The sequence below is a fragment of the Triticum dicoccoides genome, chromosome 5A (assembly GCF_002162155.2).
Source record: "Triticum dicoccoides isolate Atlit2015 ecotype Zavitan chromosome 5A, WEW_v2.0, whole genome shotgun sequence".
Classification (NCBI taxonomy): domain Eukaryota; kingdom Viridiplantae; phylum Streptophyta; class Magnoliopsida; order Poales; family Poaceae; genus Triticum; species Triticum dicoccoides.
Window position 1 is genome coordinate 454,472,091 of NC_041388.1, and position 20,881 is coordinate 454,492,971.

The window sequence follows — 20,881 nt, forward strand, 5'->3', positions numbered from 1 at the left end:
ACGAACTACACGATCTTGTGCTATGCTTAGGATTGGGTCTTGTCCATCACATCATTCTCCTAATGATGTGATCCCATTATCAATGACATCCAATGTCCATAGTCAGGAAACCGTGACTATCTATTGATCAACAAACTAGTTAACTAGAGGCTCACTAGGGACATGTTATGGTCTATGTATTCACACATGTATTATGATTTCCGGATAACACAATTATAGCATGAACAATAGACAATTATCATGAACAAGGAAATATAATAATAATCATTTTATTATTGCCTCTAGGGCATATTTCCAACACTACTCACCGTCGGCCTACGCGTCGTCCCTGACGCCCCCTCTCCTCCGTGGCGTGCTGCCCTTCTCACAAGCTTCTACGTCGCACCTCGGCGACACCGACGCGACCGAAGCCGACATGGACGACATCATCATGGCAGGCTCGACCGCCGCCGCCGCGTCCCTCGGGTTCGCTACCCAGGACGAGATGATTGGCCTCGACGGCGACATGGAAGGCGAGCTCGAGTACGGCGAGGATGAGCCGAATGAGCAGGAGGAGGACGAGGAGGAGGAGGAGGAGGAGGACGAGGAGCCGGCGCCGGTTCCGGCAAAGAGACGCAAGAAGAAGGGGGCGGCCAGGACCGGCGAGCCATGCATCAAGTGGTCGTCCAAGGAGCAGGAATGTCTCGCCAAAGCGTGGAAAGTCGTCTGCCTCGACCCGATCACCGACACGAACCAGAGCATCGAGACGTATTGGGAGCGCATCAAGGCCGAGTTCGATGAGCGCAAACTCGTCGACCCCGACTTCAAAGGCGTCTTCATGTAGCGCGGGTCGAAGGCAATGGAGAACCGTTGGGGGCTCATCTAGTCGGCGTGCAACAAATGGCATGGGATCGTCGAGGAGATCGCGGCTCGCCCGGAGAGCGGCGCCAGCGTTGAGGATCAGGTATGGCACGCCGGCCTCCCACTTCTTCTCGCCGTGAGCCCGCACCAACTGTTTGTTCCTCGTGGTAGCTGCTGCGCATGTTCGCCATGTATCGCCAGGACAGTAGCGACCAAGAATTCAAGTACCTCCACATCTTCAAACGGATCGAGAAGTGCAAGAAGTGAGCGGATGTCCGACGCACCCTTGCCAAGGCCAAGGAGACCTACAAGCCGGACGAGCCAACGCTGGACGTGGGCGAGGGGCGCCCCGAAGGCAACAAAGGGGCCAAGAAGGGGAAACACGCTGACTCGGCTACCGCGCGCGTGCAGGAGTCCATCAAGCATTGTCTTGCCGACGCACATGCCCGGGCTGCACGACGTGAAGAGAAGACCGAGGCGCGGTAGTCGGCGTTGATGACGAGCAGTGCCGTCAAGCTCGACCTACTCCGGACGAACGTCGCCGCGAAGAAGAGGAACACTGACCTGGCTTTCCTTCTGGGCGGGGCGGACATGCTCCAGAGCAACGACGAGGCGGTCAATGCGTGGTACTTGGCTGAGCGCGTCCTCATCCTGAACCAGCTACCATTGACGGCGCCGCCAACTCCCACGCCCACCCCACGCCGCCACCAAGCCCGACCGATGATGCCTCCACGACGCCCAGCAACACAGAAGTCGCGCCGACGCCGCCCAGCACCGAAGCAGCTCCGACACCGCCAAGCCCGCACACGCCGACTCCGGAGGCCGACCCACCGTGTGAAGCGTTGCACGCGCGTCCTTTCTTTTTTGCACGCCGAACTTTTCATATGATCGCCGATCGCCGAACTAGGCCGATGTGATCGCCGGACTTGTGGCGTCTTTTGTGAGCGGGAATGTCCATGTTTGAATTTGCCGCGGCTTGGGAGGCGTCGCCTGGGGACGTGGCTGGGAGCTAGATCGCCCTAGAGGCCAATCTAGCGCCAGTTCATTCCCAGACCGCTCTTTTTCGACGCCTTGAGGGGCTGAACGGCTGCAGATACTTGTCTTCCTAAAAGCTCTAGCAATGCAAGACCTGTTCTAATGCAATAAATACCGGTGCTCTCAAACTCAATCAGCACAGGTACAGGGCAGGTGCTTCTCCCTTTAATGGTTGTTGCTATACTGCACGGACGACTTGGTTAGCGTCCCAGCCTTGTGGCCCCTAGGCGCTGCATGTGGCACAATGCCATCGTTTTTTTATTTTTGGTTTTGTTCCCACGGAAATACAGCTCTTTCCAGCATAGTTCGTGCAAAATCATTTACTACTATGTAGTAGTATTTTTTTCGAATAATATAGATATTTACTTTTTATTTGGCCGGACTTTTTTTTTTTGCTTTGATGAGTTGGCCGGGCTAAATTTTAGAACAACATTTTTCCCCCGGTCATCTTGCAATGGGACATAATAAAAATTGATATAGTCCAGAAGCGCATGAAAGAATACAGAGTATCATAGTTTCTCACAAAAACTTTGCAGGTGCATAGTATGCTGTCATGTGCATGGCAAAAATTTTATCAGGAATTTTTGGAACTTGGAAGATATGTTTTCCATTTTTTCTTCTATTAAACTTACGAGTGCAAGCTAGCCCAGGAGCACAAAATCCACTCTCTTATTACACAACTGCTACCTTGGTACCCGCAAAAAAAGAAAAAAAAACTGCTACCTTTTTTTAGACGATGGGGAGATCAAATTTTGGGCTCTTGCGCCACGCAATGTGCGCAACACAGCTTTATACAGACATTGCCCAAGATATTGGAGTCGGAAACAGATCACCAAATATCAACACAGTGATATTCTTTTGCGAGTCATTGCTGTCGTTCTCAGTTCTAGTTGCGTTTAGAGTTGTAGGATATTATCTTTTTCCTGCATCCAGACGAGATTATGGACCGCCGTACAGGTAGACCCATTGCTATCTGCCATGGCGTCACGGAGTGCTATTTTATTTGTTTTAGTTATTACGGTCTGAGTATCAAGAGAGGGAACCATATCTTCTACTTGTGCATATATGTATATATTTTTTCCCTGATAAGTGATTCGTAAGTTGACAATGTGTTGCTTGGATTGTTTAATGATGCGTACGTATATGCGTATTACGTTACATGTGTTTTATTCAAATTGTTGTTGTGAGGTCAAAGCATCAAAAGTCAGCAACTAATAATGATATGCACATTGCAATCCGTCACCGATTCAGTGTGTCGTCGGATAGAAGTGCATGCACTCTCAGGCAACGTACGCCATCACATGCGTGTGCATGTTTGGTCAACTGTTTATTACTGTACATCATTCTAGTATTTGTGATTATGCTCTCTTCTATAGTCCAAAGAACATGGGTGCAAATTAGATTTTTCTCCTTCTGAATTGCACGAACCTTTTGAAAGATTAAGCTTTGAAACTTCGATGCATTACAACTGACTTGTTTTAGATCGTGTTTTTTTATACTTCAGGACTACAAATGGTGCGTCACAACGGAACAACATATTATATTGCTCTAACATGTCTCGGTCGCGGTTTGAGGTGCCCTATGATACACTCTTGCCTTCGCCTCAATCAGTTGGTCGACCATTTTGTGGGGACCAACAACATCACCTAATTTTGAATTTGAACTTTTGAAACACGTATGTACATGAACACCGATGATTGCAGCCCCGGGCGTTTGTCCTTAGGGGCAGTTGCATAAAAGTCTTCCCGGTTGCCATCGCAAGGTCAGGCCGACTCCGGTAAAAGAGTGACAACAACGATGCGTCGATGACTCGTATTGTGGTTTACTGACCTTGATGTAATTTTTATTATGTTGGGTACTTTGTATTTTTGTTGAACTTTTATGATAGACCTGGATTCTCTTTGTAAAAGAAAATAATCCCCACACAAAAAGGAGAAATAATGTTGACTGGATACATCTCTATGGGAGTAACAAAAGGGTATGTTTAACATCAACGCCCATCATAATAATTTCCTTTGGTTTAATCTTTTCATATGCTTTCTTGTTGTGTAGTATGTTCTATTTATTTTTATAGGGAATGTTTAGAGTTATGTGTTGGCTAACATAGGAATTAGATATATGTCTATCTCTAAGTTACAATGATGTTATTTGGACACTGGATGAGTTTGATATAATTTATAACCTGATGGTCTTTCTAAAATGACGCCAACTTTTGCACAGTTACAATTTTTTTTAGGTAAACGAATTTTTTTTAGAACATCATTATTTTTGAAGGGACAAGATATTTCCAGTAGGGCCTCCAGCCCGGCATAGTAGGCATGGGCTCACTCACAGGCGGTTTCGGCCTGCCCTGGCCCGGCCTTAAGGTTTGGAGGTTAGGCCCGACCCACACTTCCCACCACTCGGCCACTCCTGCCCCAGACCTCGCCGCCGGCGTCCATGTCGTCGTTCTCCCACCGTCTCCCTGCCCACACCCAAACCCGGACCCGGCGGAGGTGGCTCCGGAGCCGAGACGGAGCGAGGAAAGTGGTCTCTCCACTCATCCACTTAGCTCTTGCGGTCTCGCCTTTCCCCTCCCCTCCCCCGCGAGCCCGAGGACCGGCTGAAAATTGGAAATGCGCTCGTCTCGGTCGGTCGGACCGTCGGAGCGCGTGACCGGTAATGCCTCCGCCCCTATTCCCTCTTCGATGTTCCTCCCGTGAGATTACCTGGTTATCTAGGCGTGATTGGTGTATTTGTATCGGTAATTCTGAATTATTGCTGCGGTGTCAGAAGATGATTGAGTTCAGGCTTGCACACCTTCACGTGTTTAATTCGTCAGCTCGCGTATAAATCTCGTGGACGCAATTGTGGCGTTGTTTGTAATGCCACAGGTTGTCGCTCAATGCCGCACAGTTGCTGAAATGAGACACCAAGTGGTATTTGTTGGTCGCTGAAAGGTGCTGTTCGATTCGAGTATGCATTGTTTGGACCGAGCTATGTGATCTGCTTATATGGATTGTTCATGCCCCCGTCCAAGGAAACCGCTTATTACTGGATCAATATGACACTCCGGGGTAAGTTCAGGTTGGTTCTTTGTGGTCTTAGTGAGCTCAAGCAGTTTAGTTTGACCTCTTCATGGATGGACTCAGGGATCTGTTTAGTTTGTGTCCCAGACATGAGTGTTGCTGTGTTCTGGTTTACATCCACACTCACTAACAGAAAAGGAAAAGCACCGAGTGATCCGATCACCAGTGGCGGAGTTCTGTCCAGTTAACAGAGAGGACCAGTCTTAATGGGATTGCAAAGATGTACAGAAGAGAGATACATGTAGTAATCTCACTCTAATTTACTTTGACCCTGCACTAAGCTCCACGACAGCTGATCGCACTTACACTCACAATTGCTTATATGAACATCATAAACTCAGTTAAAAAAACATCATAAAACATAATATTAATTTTATTAATATATTTAGAGATGTGATGTATGAGAACCCCAATGATACTTCATTTCATATAAAATTACTGGACTACTGGATTGTTAAGTGGTGTTATGTGGGCTGTCAAAACTCAAAAGCTTTGGTGGACTATATAAAAATGGTGTACCCAGTGCTGAAAGCTCCCACAGAAGGTCGGGTCTGGGGAAGGGAATTTCTAGACAACCTTACTCTTGTATAATAATTCTGCAAGGAGGCTGTTTCAAACCCAGGATCTCCAGGCCACAAGTGGAGAGACTCTGCGCCAGGCCCGCCCTCCTTTGGTGGACTATATAGTTTCTGAAAATGGTGCTACCTTGTTCTAGAGCCCTCCTGCATCCATCCCTCAGCCTGGTCCTTGGAACCTATTAATCCAGAAAAGGAATCTGTTTAGAACTGGTAATGAAATGCCATTGTCCTAGAAATAACATGCTAATTTTTTTCCATATTAAATAGGGATGGTGTTTTGAAGATAAAGGGATGGCGTTCTTTTGTTGCCACTGTTTTTGAATTTCTATGTGGCTCATTCTTGTATATATATCAAGAGAGGAGAACACCCTAACCTTCTTTGTATTGTTCTACCATATCACTTCTTTCTTGAAATGGAAGTATTGCAAAGTACTCCAGTTAGTAAGAATAAATTGCTCATCGTTAAAAGGATGAAAATATTATTATTATTTCGTACATATAGAGTTCATACCCTGATTAAATATGTGGAAATCACTATATTATGATTTTTTTTTTGCATATTTGTCTGATCCAAAATCCCCCCTTTCTGAATATATGTGTTGACGTTCACACTTCAGCAATCTCCATAAACTGTTCCCCAGATCAACTTAGTAACCCCATGGTTGCTTTAGATTAGATGTTATTGTGCTAACTATATGTCTGAGTCTAGTACTTCTCAACCGCATTGTCAAGAATTCTGTTTTTGATGCAGCCAGAGACCCCCACCCTCCCCTGGTTCCTATGTGACATTGTGCCTACCTCCAGGTTTGGACCTACGTTGGGGCCAGGGCCACTCCAGTTTTTTCCTTCAATAGTTATATATATATATAGGAATTGCCTATATATATTTATGCACATATATTTCTGTGATTCGAAAACTCTATCAAGTTAACCTACTTTCACATTGTTTTTGCCCTCTATTGCTTTTATTCTCAATTAAATTTTAGCTTTACATTCTTTTTGGCCCCTGATTTTTCATTGAAACTCCGTCACTGCCTATATCATATCTATCTTTTAAGTAAAGCATGAACTTTCGTCGGTGCCTACCTTCTGCCACCAACACCACTCTCCTTTTGGCAGTTGAAGAATAATGCAGCAACCGGTGGTCCAAGATTGTAAAATGCTGAGAAGTCTCTGATGTTAAAATTTTGCCGCCATCCTGGTGCATAAACTGTCTGCCGTGCTTCCTGTTTGAATAGCACAAAAACAAGCCGATGAATACCGGCTGGTGGCCGTGGAGCTTCATAGGGAACTATTTCATTGCCTGAAACATTTGTATGTTCTATATTAGACTTGCTTTGCACAGTTCAATTTTTTTTAAGGTGAAGAATAAATTTGACCATTTCACAATATGGACTGCCACTGTTCTAACTATTTTGGGCGGCAAGCTCCTCATCAGTTTGATGTAGATATTTCCTGTAGTTCAGTGTCATTACTGCCGAGCCTGTTCCTTCTCTACTCACTGTAAATTCAGTAAATATAGGCAATGCCGCCTGTGATGCCTTATTTGTTGACCTTTTTCTCAAACTATATATACCTTAAGCTATATGTGTGGTTGGTCTCTACAGGCCAATATCATGTACTGCATATCCACCATTGCATCCATACACAAACATAGAAATATTGAAGTTGAAGATAGACTATCAACAGGCGGAACGGTTTCATTAGCGAGCATATAGAAAAAGGAGTTAGATCATTTGATTGCCTACCACTAAATGCGATTATAAAATTAGTAAACTCATGAGCTTGTGGCATGTTATGGAACTTCTGTTTACTCTGCTAAAAGCATTTCAAATTCTGTTTAAAATTTGAAAATCTGCTTGCAGCCTTGATTGAATAGCAGAGAAGCGTGCCTATTTGCTAGCCTAAGCCTAACAGATTGGCTAAGCCAGGTTAATGAATATCATTTTTTTGTGCGTGGAACAATTGTGGAAAGATTGATACCAAAATAATCTGAGTAGTTTGCCGATTGTGCTATATGATAAATTGTTCAGCAGTCTGCATATGTCATGTATGATTGGTCGACTATTGGAGATTATGTAAGGCGTTACCCACCAAAACGTGCATCTGTTGCCTCTGGGATGTCTGTCACCAACCTGTACAAAATAACCAATACGATATCACCATTAGATCTGATCAGCAACAGGACTGCTCATACATGATATAATCAGCTACATAAACCTATGCCTAAATCATGTCAAATTAAGAAAAAAAACATGTATGATTAAATGGAAAGTTTGTTAAGGAGTTTTAAGTTGAAGAAACATGGATCCGATTAATTTATTAGTTATATGGTATTTTTAGATTGGTGATACTTTCTTAATAGCAAGCAGCTAATAAAAAAATGACCAATTAGCCAGACAAAAACCTTGGTGTCACAAGTAGGCAGCATGTTGGGTCAGAGGAACCTATGGAAATGCCAGTGTTTGGTACAAAATCAGTTAGTCGTAAGTGTATCCAGCAGGAAATGTGGCTGTTAGAGTAATAGCGACTTGTATTACTAGAAGGCCAAAGGCCTGTATATATAGAGGTACAGGTGAGGGAAATATGCTTGGAACCCCTTATACAATAGGGTACACTGTGTACACAGCACTTATATGTAACCTAACAGTGACCACTGTTCTGTATTATTTTATAATTAGCAGGTTCCTTCAATTTTTCTGCGTCTGTGGTTTGCTTCTGGATATTCCTAGCACAAACTTTTGGCATTCATAAAATAAACTTGAACAGAATGAGTTTTCAGTTTAACACAAATAAATGTCGTCTGAGCAATACTGTACATGTTAACTTTAAGCATTAGCTGCTTAGCTCTACCGCTTGTTTCTGTTGAATAGTCTCTGTCAGCCTTTTTTTGCTTCTAGTTCCCCTAACAGTACTATTGAGATTGCATCCATGCTTGTCCTGATGCTTTTCATGTTGATTGATGTCATATTTAATGCCTTCTTCAATTAATGTATTTAATGCCTTATTAAGTGCCATCTTTTCACTACTTTGTGTTTTGAAGTAATTAATAGTCAAATTTGCAGAGTACCTAGTCCATGAGAAGTTGGTAAAACATCTTCTTGGAGACTGTAGAAACTATTAAGATTTATGCTGCAATATTTGCTTATTTAATTTCCGGCTACCCAACAGTATCTACAGGAAAACCCATGAATGTTGGTAAAATGGCAATCTAAACAAAGAGACTCAGCTTAAGGGAATAATGGTGCTAGAAAAGAATTAGGTTACCACAATACTGTACTTTCTTACCCAATAGCATACAGAACAAGAGTTCTTCAGCTGTTGATGGATGGAAAAGAAACACCCCCCTCCTTTTTTGAGAGGGCTGCATTCCAATCCTGCAGGTTATCTAGGTAAGGGGTTCTTGAACTATAAACATAAAAACAATGTTGCAAGAAGCACTCGTAGGTTTCTTAAGAAATTTGTCATCATTGAGGTTAAGGAAGAAACTATGCAGTACTGTGTAAAAAATATAACATGCTCACCAATGCAAATATTCCCTGTATTCCGGTTTGCTTGGACTTGGCGCGTCAGGATCCACCATAACCTTATAAGATGGGATGTTTCTATCTTAGCATTGAGATAAATACAAAAGAGGCAGTTGCATACCTTATAGAGGAGCCAGGACACAATTCTACAGAACAAAAGGAAGAATGCTATAGTGGGAAGCAGGGTGGTCAGGTATCTTCTTTTATACACTTTTATATAGCTAGCGGGTTCAGGCTGGATATGAGATATTCCAGGGACATTCTGGTTAATTTTCTGGGTAGTTTTGTTTATTCAGTTACGTAGAGGATGTTCATAGCAGCATGCATGTATGCCAAACTTTAACATGAAGAGCTTCAAACTCGAACTTTAAGCAAAACAGACTGATTATCCTGTCCAATGTTCTTGTATAGCACTGTACAAACAAGATACTAACATAGGCTGCAGACATATATTCTAAAGTAGCATGTACGATACTTAATCATTCCCAATGGTTATTGTGTGATGTTCTTGTTCTCACTATAATATTCTTTGTGACCTATATCTCTCGTATTTCATTATAAAAAATCACCCATGGAACATATATCTGTGGAAGTTAGGTATACTTCTTTTAGAAACATCATTCAGACCAAGGGTTTCTAAATGTAGGTTGCTTTGAGTAAGGAGCTTGTATAGATCAGCGTATGCGTCACTAACTATGATTACTTTATCTGATTATTCTAGACACCACCCCTCACACGAGAGTCATCTTCTTTTTAAAGTTTCGTTTGGATCAAAGGTCATTTTTCATATTATCTAACACAATGCCTAATAAACCTGCAAACTACACATATCATTTTTCTACAAGATATTGTGTTACTTACAAGTATGTAGAGCTACATATATTGTGTCACTTACAAGTGTGTAGAGCTTCGTCCGGTCACGACCTTCAATCTGCACCTGTGGTGCATTGAGCACGGCAGATGATCGTACCCCAGTGCCATTTGTAATCTCCTTCTCACCATAATTAATTATCATGGCAGCTGACTTTATGAAAGGATCCAACACATCACCAATTACCTGGCTCAGTGCCAAAGGGTCCCTGCCGCGCGACATAACTCGGTATTATTATTGAACGGAAGGCTATGCCAGAGGATTTTACTGACACTTTGGTCGACTAGGCAGTGGGAAATGCTCAATATGGTGGAAGGGCTGGCTGAAAATTTTCTGTGTGGAAGAACAGAGTAGTTCGTCGTAAATTTATAGGAGTGAGGCATCCAACTTTATGTTCACAACATTCCATTGTGCACTATGAGCAAATGGAATCTAACTTTTCATAAAATATTATTATTTTCCTTATAGTTCTTTGTTGCATGGAAATGTTGAGCACCTATCAAGCTCCAGATGGCCTAGTTGTAGCTGTGGCTGGCCATAATCTTAGTGAATGGCCTATATGGTAAGTTGTTTCTGCATATATTCCCCAAAGATCTGGAGGTCTGTTTAAAGCTCCAACAATTAGCCTCCCCTGCATGACGCCTTGCCTGGACTAGGACAAAGGTTTGCAACGAGTCATTTCATGTTCAACGATACTTCTTTGAGTGGTGAGCACTCAGCTTTAGAAAGAATATTTTGATCAACATCAGAATGCAAGAGTATGAAACCCGGGGAGGTAGAAACAGGTCATAAGCAATTTTTCATTGTTCTTGACAGCAATGGTAGTATCTAGTACTTTTGCCCTTCACCCTTGAGTGGAAAAGTATTCGCAGGTGAGCCTTGGCGCAGTGGTAAAGCTGCTGCCTTGTGACCATGAGGTCATGGGTTCAAGTCCTGGAAACAGCCTCTTACAGAAATGTAGGGAAAGGCTGCGTACATAGACCCAAAGTGGTCGGACCCTTCCCTGGACCCTGCGCAAGCGGGAGCTACATGCACCAGGTTGCCCCCCTATCTTACAGAGTTGTCACCTACTGAGGCTTCACATGGACCATAAAAACAGCCAGAGAGGTTCACAAGAAAATGCTGAAGACCTTAAATCATGGTAATGAATTAACAGGATGCGGCTGTTCTTGTTTACTTGAGAATAGCAGGATGTCTTATTGTGATTACTTTAGCAAACTCAGACATTTTGGGACTATGACATCGTATAACCAGATTAGGCAAGCTTAATCTTTCTATACTTGGATATCATGAGGTAGCCGGTTTGACTATGTGAGGATGTCTTATTCTTCTAATGTGCAAAATGGAATATATATTCGTCTTTTTTCCATTTTGATATCATCTACCCATGTACTCATGTTTGGTTACCTCTTTCATTGTGCACACTGTACAAAATACAGCTGCACATGACCAGCCGGAAGAAACAGGTATGGATGAGCATCTCCTGGTTCAAGTTGCAGAATCAATGTCTTCGATATTGTCAGAATCAAGCCATATTCCAGATTCCCCATAGCATTTGAAATCTGGCACGAGCAGAAATTTCACCCTTGATGATACAAATGGGCAAATGGGCATTTGGAGATAGGTGCTATCACCTGGAGCTCGCATTCAAACTGATATTGTACCTGCAAGAGTACAACATCCAGCTGTCTCGGCTCTCCACACAAACATCCATATCAGGCAATCAGCAGCGTGATGAAGAATCCATGCAGATTTTGTATTTTCAGTTGGGAATAAAAGGTGAGGACAACTGGCTGCTACATTTTGTACTCTTTAATTCTGCATAAACTTCGGAATAAGTGCTCCGTACTGTGCCAAAGCTTTTCCTTCACCTTTTCTAGTCAGCATGTGTGCAAGATAACATTAGGCCTATTGGTATACAAGAGCTTTGCAGAAGACAAGTTATATCTCCAAAATTCCTACAATCCCTTCATACAAAACGGGCCTTAAAGAAAGCATGAGGTAAAATGGTACCATCAGTTTTTCCAGAAAACATAACTGTATGTAGTACCAAGAGCTTGAGGAAAAAAGATTGAGGGAAACCAACTAAGAATAGGATCCTCAACCTAGTATCTGTGTTGTTTAAGTGGTATAAATCAGTGTTTCCGAAGAAATTTGTCGACCAAGGAGGGGGGCCACGGATACCTTTGGCATCAAGGGAGCTCTGCCCATGGTACGAACCAGTTGTTGACATTTGGATAACTAGTTTGCATGTGTACTGATACAAAATTTCTAGGGGACATGCTAATGTACGGTGAGATCACAACCAACTTTTTTTAATGGAATATGCTCAACATATCACAATCTTGTTGGAATAAAGTTACAGTGTTGCAGATCAGATGGGCATCTCCACCAGGACCTTGCTAGCAGAAAGGCAGAAGATCAACTTTAAAATTGCTGAAAGTTCTCGCATGACAATCACAAGGGAAAGGCACCAAGGAATTTCCCCGCACCGCAAACTACCTACACCTGACTTCCATGGATGAGCTCTCGCCGTGCATGCCAACCCTCTCCGCTGCGGCTCTGCCTATGGTTCCTTACTGTTAGAGGACCAGCTGTAAACAGCGCTAAAGTTCATCTAATCCAGGTCAGAGCTGAATCTATTCTAGTGGAGTGCAGTCTTATCATTTGGCAATCCTGCATCTACAAATTGGCAGATGCTTGCAGCATATATACTCGTTCTGCAATTATTTGTCATGATGAGCTACAGTACCAGCATTGACAGGATGCAGTGGCAAAATAGACCAGGAACAAGAAAACAGAGCAAATCAGTGCCGTAGTTGCCAACAGGGTGGCGGCTTGCTGATGGGTGGGCCCAGAGTCTGGGTCCGTGTGGATTGCACTCTGTTATGTAGAACGAGAATGACAAGTGGACCCAATAGTGGCTGAACGAGAGTGATGCAGGCGACACTGCTACTCTTCTTTCTCGAGTAGCAAAAAGTGACGGTTATTCTCCCCAATCGCTTATCTCCTTTGTGTTCTCCCTCCCCCCATTTTTCTGTGTTGTTCTGGTCTTGCCATGACGGCGATCATATCTTAGGTGATGGGGACATAACATTGTTGCAGCAGCTTATGCTGACTCCTGTGGGGCTATGTAATCTGTCCTAGATTTTCCCTTTCGAAGGGCTTACAAGTTTGACGTTTGGCGTTGATTTTTCTTATATCGCTGTCATTGATTTACTGGTTTCTCTAGCAATCTCAGGTCAATTAATCCAGTGTGAAGATCAGAACAGTGTGATAACACCCAGCAGCAAGAATGGGTTGGTCGGAGCAATTCAGGGATCTGGTTATCAATACTGCTGTATATTTACTTATCCTTCACCAGAGTAAAGAGGCAAGCCTAGTCGTTGATCCGATATTTTGGATGGATCTAGCGGTTCAGAGTGAAGTGATAACTATGCACATTCATCTGGAGCTGTCATAGATGGATGGGGTTCAAACATGGACTCAGATCTTCTTGACGGGTTTGAATGAGGAACGGGATGAGAGCAAGACCTAATTTGGACAGGATGCCAACATTTTCTACTAGCATACACACCGTTAGCGTCCATCTTAATCCTATTTCAGGGCCCTAGTTTCTGAAACTTCTGTGTATCATATTTCAGGGCCCTGGTTTTTGAAACGCCTTATATTTTGTTGAAACAGTGTTGCTAAATCTCAGTTGACTGAGATTTGGTTATGTCTCAGTCAATGCTATATTTGTGAGATTTTGCATGGAGATTTGTGCAGAAAATTAATTTTAGTTTTTTTTCTTATATGTTATGTACTTGAGTGAGAATTACTTAAGTCTGAGTCGACTAAGACCTAGCGACATCCTTTGTAAAATTCCAGTCACTTTTGTTTTCATTTTGTATTTGTTCTGTAAGTCTTGTATTTTTGTTTATTTTAGCTTTGGATTTGTTGCAACTGCATCCTTCTATCCTTGAGAATTTGCCCGTCATCGATGCTCTAGATAGTCCAATATATTATTCCCTCTGTTCCCAAAAATTGAACTGCAAAAAGTCTTATATTTAGATACAGAGGTTATTACTTGTTAATATAAGCAGGAATGCATTGGCTTTATATGCGAGTCAGATTTCCCTTTCTATGATTATTCTTATAAACTTTCCAAATAGCCCTGAGATTTTCAAGTATTTTTTTAGCATGTGTGCATCCGTTTTTATCTTTGGTAAAATTTGCATTAATGGTCCATCTGCCTTCTTGGGCAGCGACTTTCAAGGTAGTACCTACATACTCCCTCATCCACATTTTCTGAATATTTCAATATGGACTATATACAAACTGAAATGAGAGAACAGACACACTAAAACATGTCTATATACATCTGGTTCACAAAAGAGTCAGAACATCTTATATTTGTGAAGGGAGTTAATACATCCAGTATACGTTTTATATAACATATACTCCCTCCGTCCGAAAATACTTGTCATCAAAATGAATAAAAAGGGATGTATCTAGACGTATTTTAGTTTTAGATATATCTCTTTTTATCAATTTTGATGACAAGTATTTTCGGACTGAGGGAGTACCATATCACCACATACAACTAGGGGGACATACATTACACCTATTATGTATTTACATGTGCAACCCGTAGAAGAACCGGAATAGGGGGACATACATTACACTTATATTTCCTCCATTCCTTTATCTAAGGTGTATTATTTTCGGCACGGTGACCAAGACACATAATTATAGACATGTTGGGACGAAATTACCCTTGGCCAATTTATTGGTTAGTGGCAAGTAAATCAGTTAGTCCAGAAAAGTAAGAGATGCATGCAATCGACATAGAGATAGTCTCATTCTTTTCTACAAAGAGAGATACAGACAATCAAAAGAGAGATACTTTCTTTCTTTTTGAAGGGCTAACAACGGAATTATGAGAAATTAGAAAAAATGCATCTTACATTCTAAAATTTTATCAAAAAACAAATACACCTTATATAAAGGAACGGAAGGAGCATAGAGAATAGCGTGAAATCATGGAGTATTATGTACACCTTATATAAAGGAAGAAATGCACCTTACATTTTGGAGTATTATGTACTTACATGTGAAAGCTGGAAGAAGAGGGCAAGATGCAAATGGAGCATAGAGAATAGCATGAAATCCGAAACATAAAGAGGACGTATATGAAACTCATTAGGGCATCTACAATGCATGGCGCTAGGATCAGTATCCTGGTTGATGGGCAGTTAAATAGGCGCTTATGGTAAGGATTTTAGTCTAAGCGTCTGTGCTAGAGTCTGCATCTCCAACGCAAGTCGCAAATAACAGGCGCTCCACGAGTTAAAAATGAACAGAAACGTCAAGCGAAAAGGCTCTCGACGCCTAACTTTGCTGCGGCGCTAACAAATGAGCTGGATTTGGCTGGGAATAAGACATGACGGATGGGATTTTGACCCTGGCGTCCCGTCTTAGCGCTCGCGTTGTAGATGCCCTCAAGGAACCGGGCACTTAGTCCTTTCGTTAGCGTGCGTGATAGTAGCGATTAGTTGTGCAACCAACCAGAAAAAAGGAATTGGGCAGCGCTAGCGCCTGTAAATTAGCGGCTAGCGTTGGGACGGCAATCGCTCTAATTTTTTTATTTTATGAGATTAACTTTGTTTCCCTAAGCGCCCATCTTAGCATCTTGCGTTGAAAATGCCCTTAAGCATCGTGAGATTGGCAGCCAACCAGCTATGCCACGTAGCGCAAGCTGGTTGGCTGCGCTGAGAAAGCTTTTGAAATATTTTATAAATAGATGTAAGGATTTTTCTAAAAATGTTTTTTAAATGGAGGTCAGGACCCATGTATTAGTTTTAAACGGAGGGCTACACAAAGGGTGCTCGCTGGTAGGCTAAGGTGGTTTTTTTTTTTGCTTATTTATTTATTTTTTAGATCGAGGTGAGGATTTTTTTCTAGGATGTTTTTTTAGATGGAGGTGAGGATCTCATGTATTTTTTTAAAATGAAAACATGTGCACAACTTCCTCTCAAGCGGCGCCACAGGGTGGCGTCCTAACCACTAGTAAGAGAGTAAGTGCTAGAAGCTCCCACATGAGGTGGGGCGTGAGGAAGGATTATACGAGGCACGCCTTATTACTACACAATCCAATGGAGAGAGGCTTTGTCAAATACAAGACTTTTTGGCATAAGTGGGGAGTACTTCACCACTATGCCAGGCTGTTCTTCCGGTGATTATAAAGTGTAAGGTCCAACTTACTATGGAACTACTTTTGGATAGCATATATTGCCAGAATAAAATCTAACCCATTGTTTTATACTAGTATACATGTAGATGTAACCGTTCGGATCTCCCCCGCCTTCGCGCTTCACCAACTTCGAGTGCGGAGCTAGGCCAAATGCCCCAACTCCATGAAGTCAGCCCCGCGAAGCAAAGGCTTCACACTACAAAACGATCGTCCGTGTGAGAAGCTGGCATCAACGGGTGTAAGCTGGATTAGAGGATTTGAAGAAGCCACATGAGTTTCGAACGGGGCCTAAGTGTGTCTTCTCCAACAATGGCCTCACTAGAACGAGCTCCATGTAGACCTGTCTCCCACCCTCCATTCACACCAACACCAAAAGTCTCCCCCTCAGTTGTCTCGGCTCTCTGTTACATTGCCACACTACTTCACTTCTACACGACCACACCTCCTCCCCATTCATACAATTACTTAAGTGCACCTTCTTACTATGCTACCTTCGACTACTATTTGCTCGACCCCACAAACAAAGGCTCCACCATCTCCTTGCTAACGCCATTTCACATTGTCATGCTACACTTTTCTCCATGAGTGAAATGCATCATTAGTCCATTAACTCAAATATGATTGCAAATTTTAGGCCAACAACTCGGGAATTGATCGATTTAGGTCATAAAATCATTAATTTGATCAAATAAGGCCAAAACCAATGTGGGAAGGAAAAAACTGGCCACATGTTTGCCATGTTAGCCTCCTGTATACCGCTCGTGAACTAACCATTCTTTATAGGGATCTATTGGCAAAGTTACCAATTTTTTCTCATAAACCATGCTAACGGCATATATGTTGAAAAAGTATATAAAAACTAGCTCTGCTGAAAATCGAACCCAAGCCCTTTGGCAATGCCAACCAACTCGCTGGCCAGTTTAACACCAACCAATTTGTGTACTAATATGCAACCTAGTTTATATTAGAATAAATTTGACATTAACGGAGTACAAATCCTTTCCTAAGGGCATGGCCAACGGGCCATGCTGGACAACTGCCCCAGGTCTCCACATTGGATTCAACAGTCCAGCTCATATGAACCTGTTGCCTGCAGATCAAAGTGGACTCTTGTAGAGTAACTCATCTCCTCGTGAAAGCAAGAGAAAGAAGACAAAGCAAGAGAAATGACCCCTGGTTGTGGTGCTCATGCACTCCTTGCTCGAGAAAATGAAGAATGCTTGTTCTCCTCCGCCTGTGGCACTAGGTCCCAAAGATGGTGGCATGTGTTGAGTGGCTAGAGTCGCGGACGATGCTCTGAGTTTTCTTTGCTGATGTGGATGTACCGGGGCAACACCAAGTGATGCCCCCATAGTTCATGTCCCAAGTCCACATGATCACGTGGATCCTTTCTTAAAGTTTCTTTCCTAAACCCACACCATCTTCTCCACTTTCCTTCTGTTGGCAATCAAGCTGCTCATCAAATTAACGTGTGCGTTACGGAAGGATCGCGTGAATGTAGGAAAAGATTTTCATTCAGTTAATGTCACTGTATGATTGTAATATATAGAGTGGGCTCATTTTAGTACAAAGCATTGATGTTGCACTGGTTAGTGATACGCTTGTTGATGCCAATAAAGGGCATGGGTTCGAGTCCATGCAAGATATATTTTTATTACCCTTTTCCTTCATACACCGTTAGCATGATTTGTGAGAGAAAAAACCAGCCATTTTGCAAATAGATACATGTAAAAAATGGTAAGTTCAAGAGAGATATAAGGGCAGCTAACATGGCAGCCACATGGTTTGTTTTTTCCCTTCTGATCGGTTTTGGCCTCATTTGATCAAATTAATGAGTTTATGGCCTAAAACGATCAATTCCTGGGTTATTGGCCTAAAACGTGCAATCAATTTGAGTTAATGGACCAGTGGTGCATTTCACTCTTTCTCCATGTACCAGGTGTGGTGGACAGATCGATCATATTCCAAGTGAACACTAACATGAGCCTAGTCGTCATGGGAGGTGGGAGAAGAAGATAAGGAACAAGAATAGGAAACAGAGGTGTGGGAAAGCAAACCACCTAGGTAGGTGCACATACAGACTGTTGCACAACAAAGATCAGATTATCATTTTCCTTAAATACAATATTAACTAGGCTAGTAATTTGGTGGATATTTTAATGTTGGTGTAAAATGAAACAACACAAATTGGCATATCACTACCTTTTCTTCTTGACCCAATATCTTATAATCAGGTACAACTTGATCTGAGTGAGGTACTTGTACAATCTAAAACATTCTACTGAGTTACACCAACCTAGATTAATGGAATCTAGAATTTTCAGCCATGATATTTATTAGTGTGCCAAGATAGGCAAGTTCATTGCAAATGCATAAGAGAGTATCATGTCATCATTTTCTACCATTCAAATTTAATGGATAATATTGCACCAATGCAAATACCAATATGGTTGTAACTCCTATAGTAAGTTGTATGCTATCTAGTTACTTAACGCCAACCACAAATGATGACTAACACATCTATACAACACAATATATGTCTAATCTAGGGATGATTAATTCACTAAATGGAGTTATTATTTTCCTTATTACCATTCATACGTGAGGGTGAAAATAGATGGGTAGGATATATACTCGGTAATATCTATATTTTGTAGTTATGTGATACATTAACATAAATAATTAAGATTTTTTCCTTTGTTATTCAAATAAAATATGTCAAGTGGTCAAAAATGCAAGATGTTTTGAATTACTTGGGAACTTTATTTGTCAGATTGAAATATCATGACACAATTTGTATTATGCAAATCTAGCCTTAGATTGAAGGTATCTCAATCTTCATGGATCTTTGTATGATCTTATATGTAGGGAAATTGCCATCTAATATTGGAAGACCATTTCCCTATGAGAGCTCATTTGGTCGTTTTTTGTCATGTAAATTGTCAGGACTATGACACTCCAAGTTTACTAGTCAAGATCACAAGTAATCTGGATATAGACTACTTTTCATAAGCCTCTTACTTCTTGTGTTCCAGAAGTTCTTAATTTCATTATCGGTGTGCCCTGGCAATTGAAATACAATGATTGGTATTTAGTTGTATGAAGGCTAATTTGCATGATAAGAAAATCCGTTGTACAAGTTGGACACTAATTGTGTACATACACAAATGAAAGGTAAACGAATATCATGCTTTCAATACACATAATATGGAGAAAAAACAAACCAATAAGTCATGGTATGTAATAGCATCTCTAGGCGCAAGTACCCAATTTGCCCCCCATATATCCACGAAACACAGATAGCAGGGGGCGAGCCATTGATGGATCACAAATGTTGCACAAGATCATTGAGTAGTTTTACATGCATCTTTCGATCTCGAAGTTGTTGATGAATATCTAGGAAATCTACAACATGTTGTGCCTCTTGTTTCAGGAGACGAACATTTTCTGCTAGCTTGTCAAAATCATGAATACTGCGAGCAACCTCAGCCTCATCCTCCACAATATTGTTATGCAAGATTACACAACATGTCATCACCTCACACAATGTCCCAGGGTCCCACAAATTTGCATGTCCATAAAAAATAGCCCAGCGATCTTGGAGCACTCGAAATGGCCTCTCCACATCCTTCCTAGCACCATCTTTGCATTTGAGTAAGGAGAGTTCTTTTGTTCCCTTGGTCTTAGTGATAGCACTCACAATTGTCGTGCACTGTGGATAGATACCATTGACAAGGGTAACACATGGTGTAGTTGTGACCGTTGACGGTTAGTTGCACTCTGGAGCCTCCCCATCACAAAGTATTTTAAACAATGGGGATCCCTAGCTAAAGCACGCGTGAGATCCTGACATGCCAAATAAAGAGTGTTAAGTCCACAAGTCTTTTGATTCCAGCGCTTCAAGTGTGATGGTGGGATCTTTGGTGTGACCTTAGTATTGCGCTACCAAATCTACCAGATAGTTCTTCCATCGCCAATGCATGTAGTCGACTGAACTAAGCATACCGGGAAAGCCTCTTGTTGCTCCAATTTCCAGAAGATTTTCTATGCCCTCAGTATTTGGTTATCTCACGTACTCTGGTTCAAACACATTCACTAAGGCAGGGGAAAAATCTCACCCTTGCATCAATGCATGCGCCCTCTTCCATCTGAACATACTCATGAATGGCATCTGCAGCTGTGCCATATTCAAGCATCTTGATAGAAGGAGGGCATTTTTGGAGAGGAGAGAACGATAGTGCTACAGTACAATCCTTCCTCAATGTGAGGTAAGGATTATATTCCTTTGCACCCTCCATTATTTGGAAGAACAAATGCCTGCGCATCTGGTAGTTACGCCAAAAGAACCCCTCATGATATACTGGGTTGACTTTGAAGTAGTTCTTGTAAACATCAATATGACCCTGTATCCTAATCCTGGTAACAGTTATCATGCTCAACATCAAACCCCTAAAGTTTAGAATATACTTCTCTTCCTTCTCCACTACTTCGAGGATGCTCATCGTCATCATCATCAAATCGTAGTCTCCATCATCGAACATGATGATGAAAAAACGGAGAATTCCATTTATTTAAACTCATAATGTAGGGGAACAAACTCATCATCCAACGACTCCATCGTGTCTCCTAAAAAATGTGCAACAAAAAAGATAAAAACACAGTCCAAACATTTTGTCAAACTTGTGGTGAGCGTGGTGTATGGTGGATGGACTAGGGTGTATCGGGGT

The 20,881-nt window shown here is 42.0% G+C and overlaps 1 protein-coding gene and 1 long non-coding RNA gene across 2 annotated transcripts; one reads left to right on the top strand and one right to left on the bottom strand.

Annotated features, from left to right (window-relative positions):
• Positions 1–4,284: 4,284 nt before the first annotated feature.
• LOC119302277 lies at positions 4,285–13,713 on the top strand. Its single transcript, XR_005147441.1, has 2 exons — positions 4,285–4,533; positions 11,359–13,713. It is a non-coding gene; the product is annotated as an uncharacterized LOC119302277 (long non-coding RNA).
• Positions 5,299–10,242, bottom strand: LOC119302276 (protein FLOWERING LOCUS T-like). The gene is made up of 5 exons (XM_037579316.1): positions 9,944–10,242; positions 9,046–9,107; positions 7,616–7,656; positions 6,608–6,824; positions 5,299–5,697 (listed from the first exon to the last, which is right to left on the bottom strand). The coding sequence occupies exons 1-5, from the start codon at positions 10,139–10,141 to the stop codon at positions 5,679–5,681; spliced, it is 537 nt and encodes a 178-aa protein (XP_037435213.1). The 5' UTR covers positions 10,142–10,242; the 3' UTR covers positions 5,299–5,678.
• Positions 13,714–20,881: the final 7,168 nt, after the last annotated feature.

Excerpts from the sequence above, each read along its gene's own strand:
- LOC119302276 (XM_037579316.1), bottom strand. The coding sequence starts at position 10,141 with ATGTCGCGCGGCAGGGACCCTTTGGCACTGAGCCAGGTAATTGGTGAT. Across the intron at positions 9,108-9,943 it reads GGACGAAGCTCTACACACTT|GTTATGGTGGATCCTGACGC; the intron begins GTAAGTGACACA and ends CCATCTTATAAG. Across the intron at positions 6,825-7,615 it reads GGCAACAGATGCACGTTTTG|GCAATGAAATAGTTCCCTAT; the intron begins GTGGGTAACGCC and ends CAAATGTTTCAG.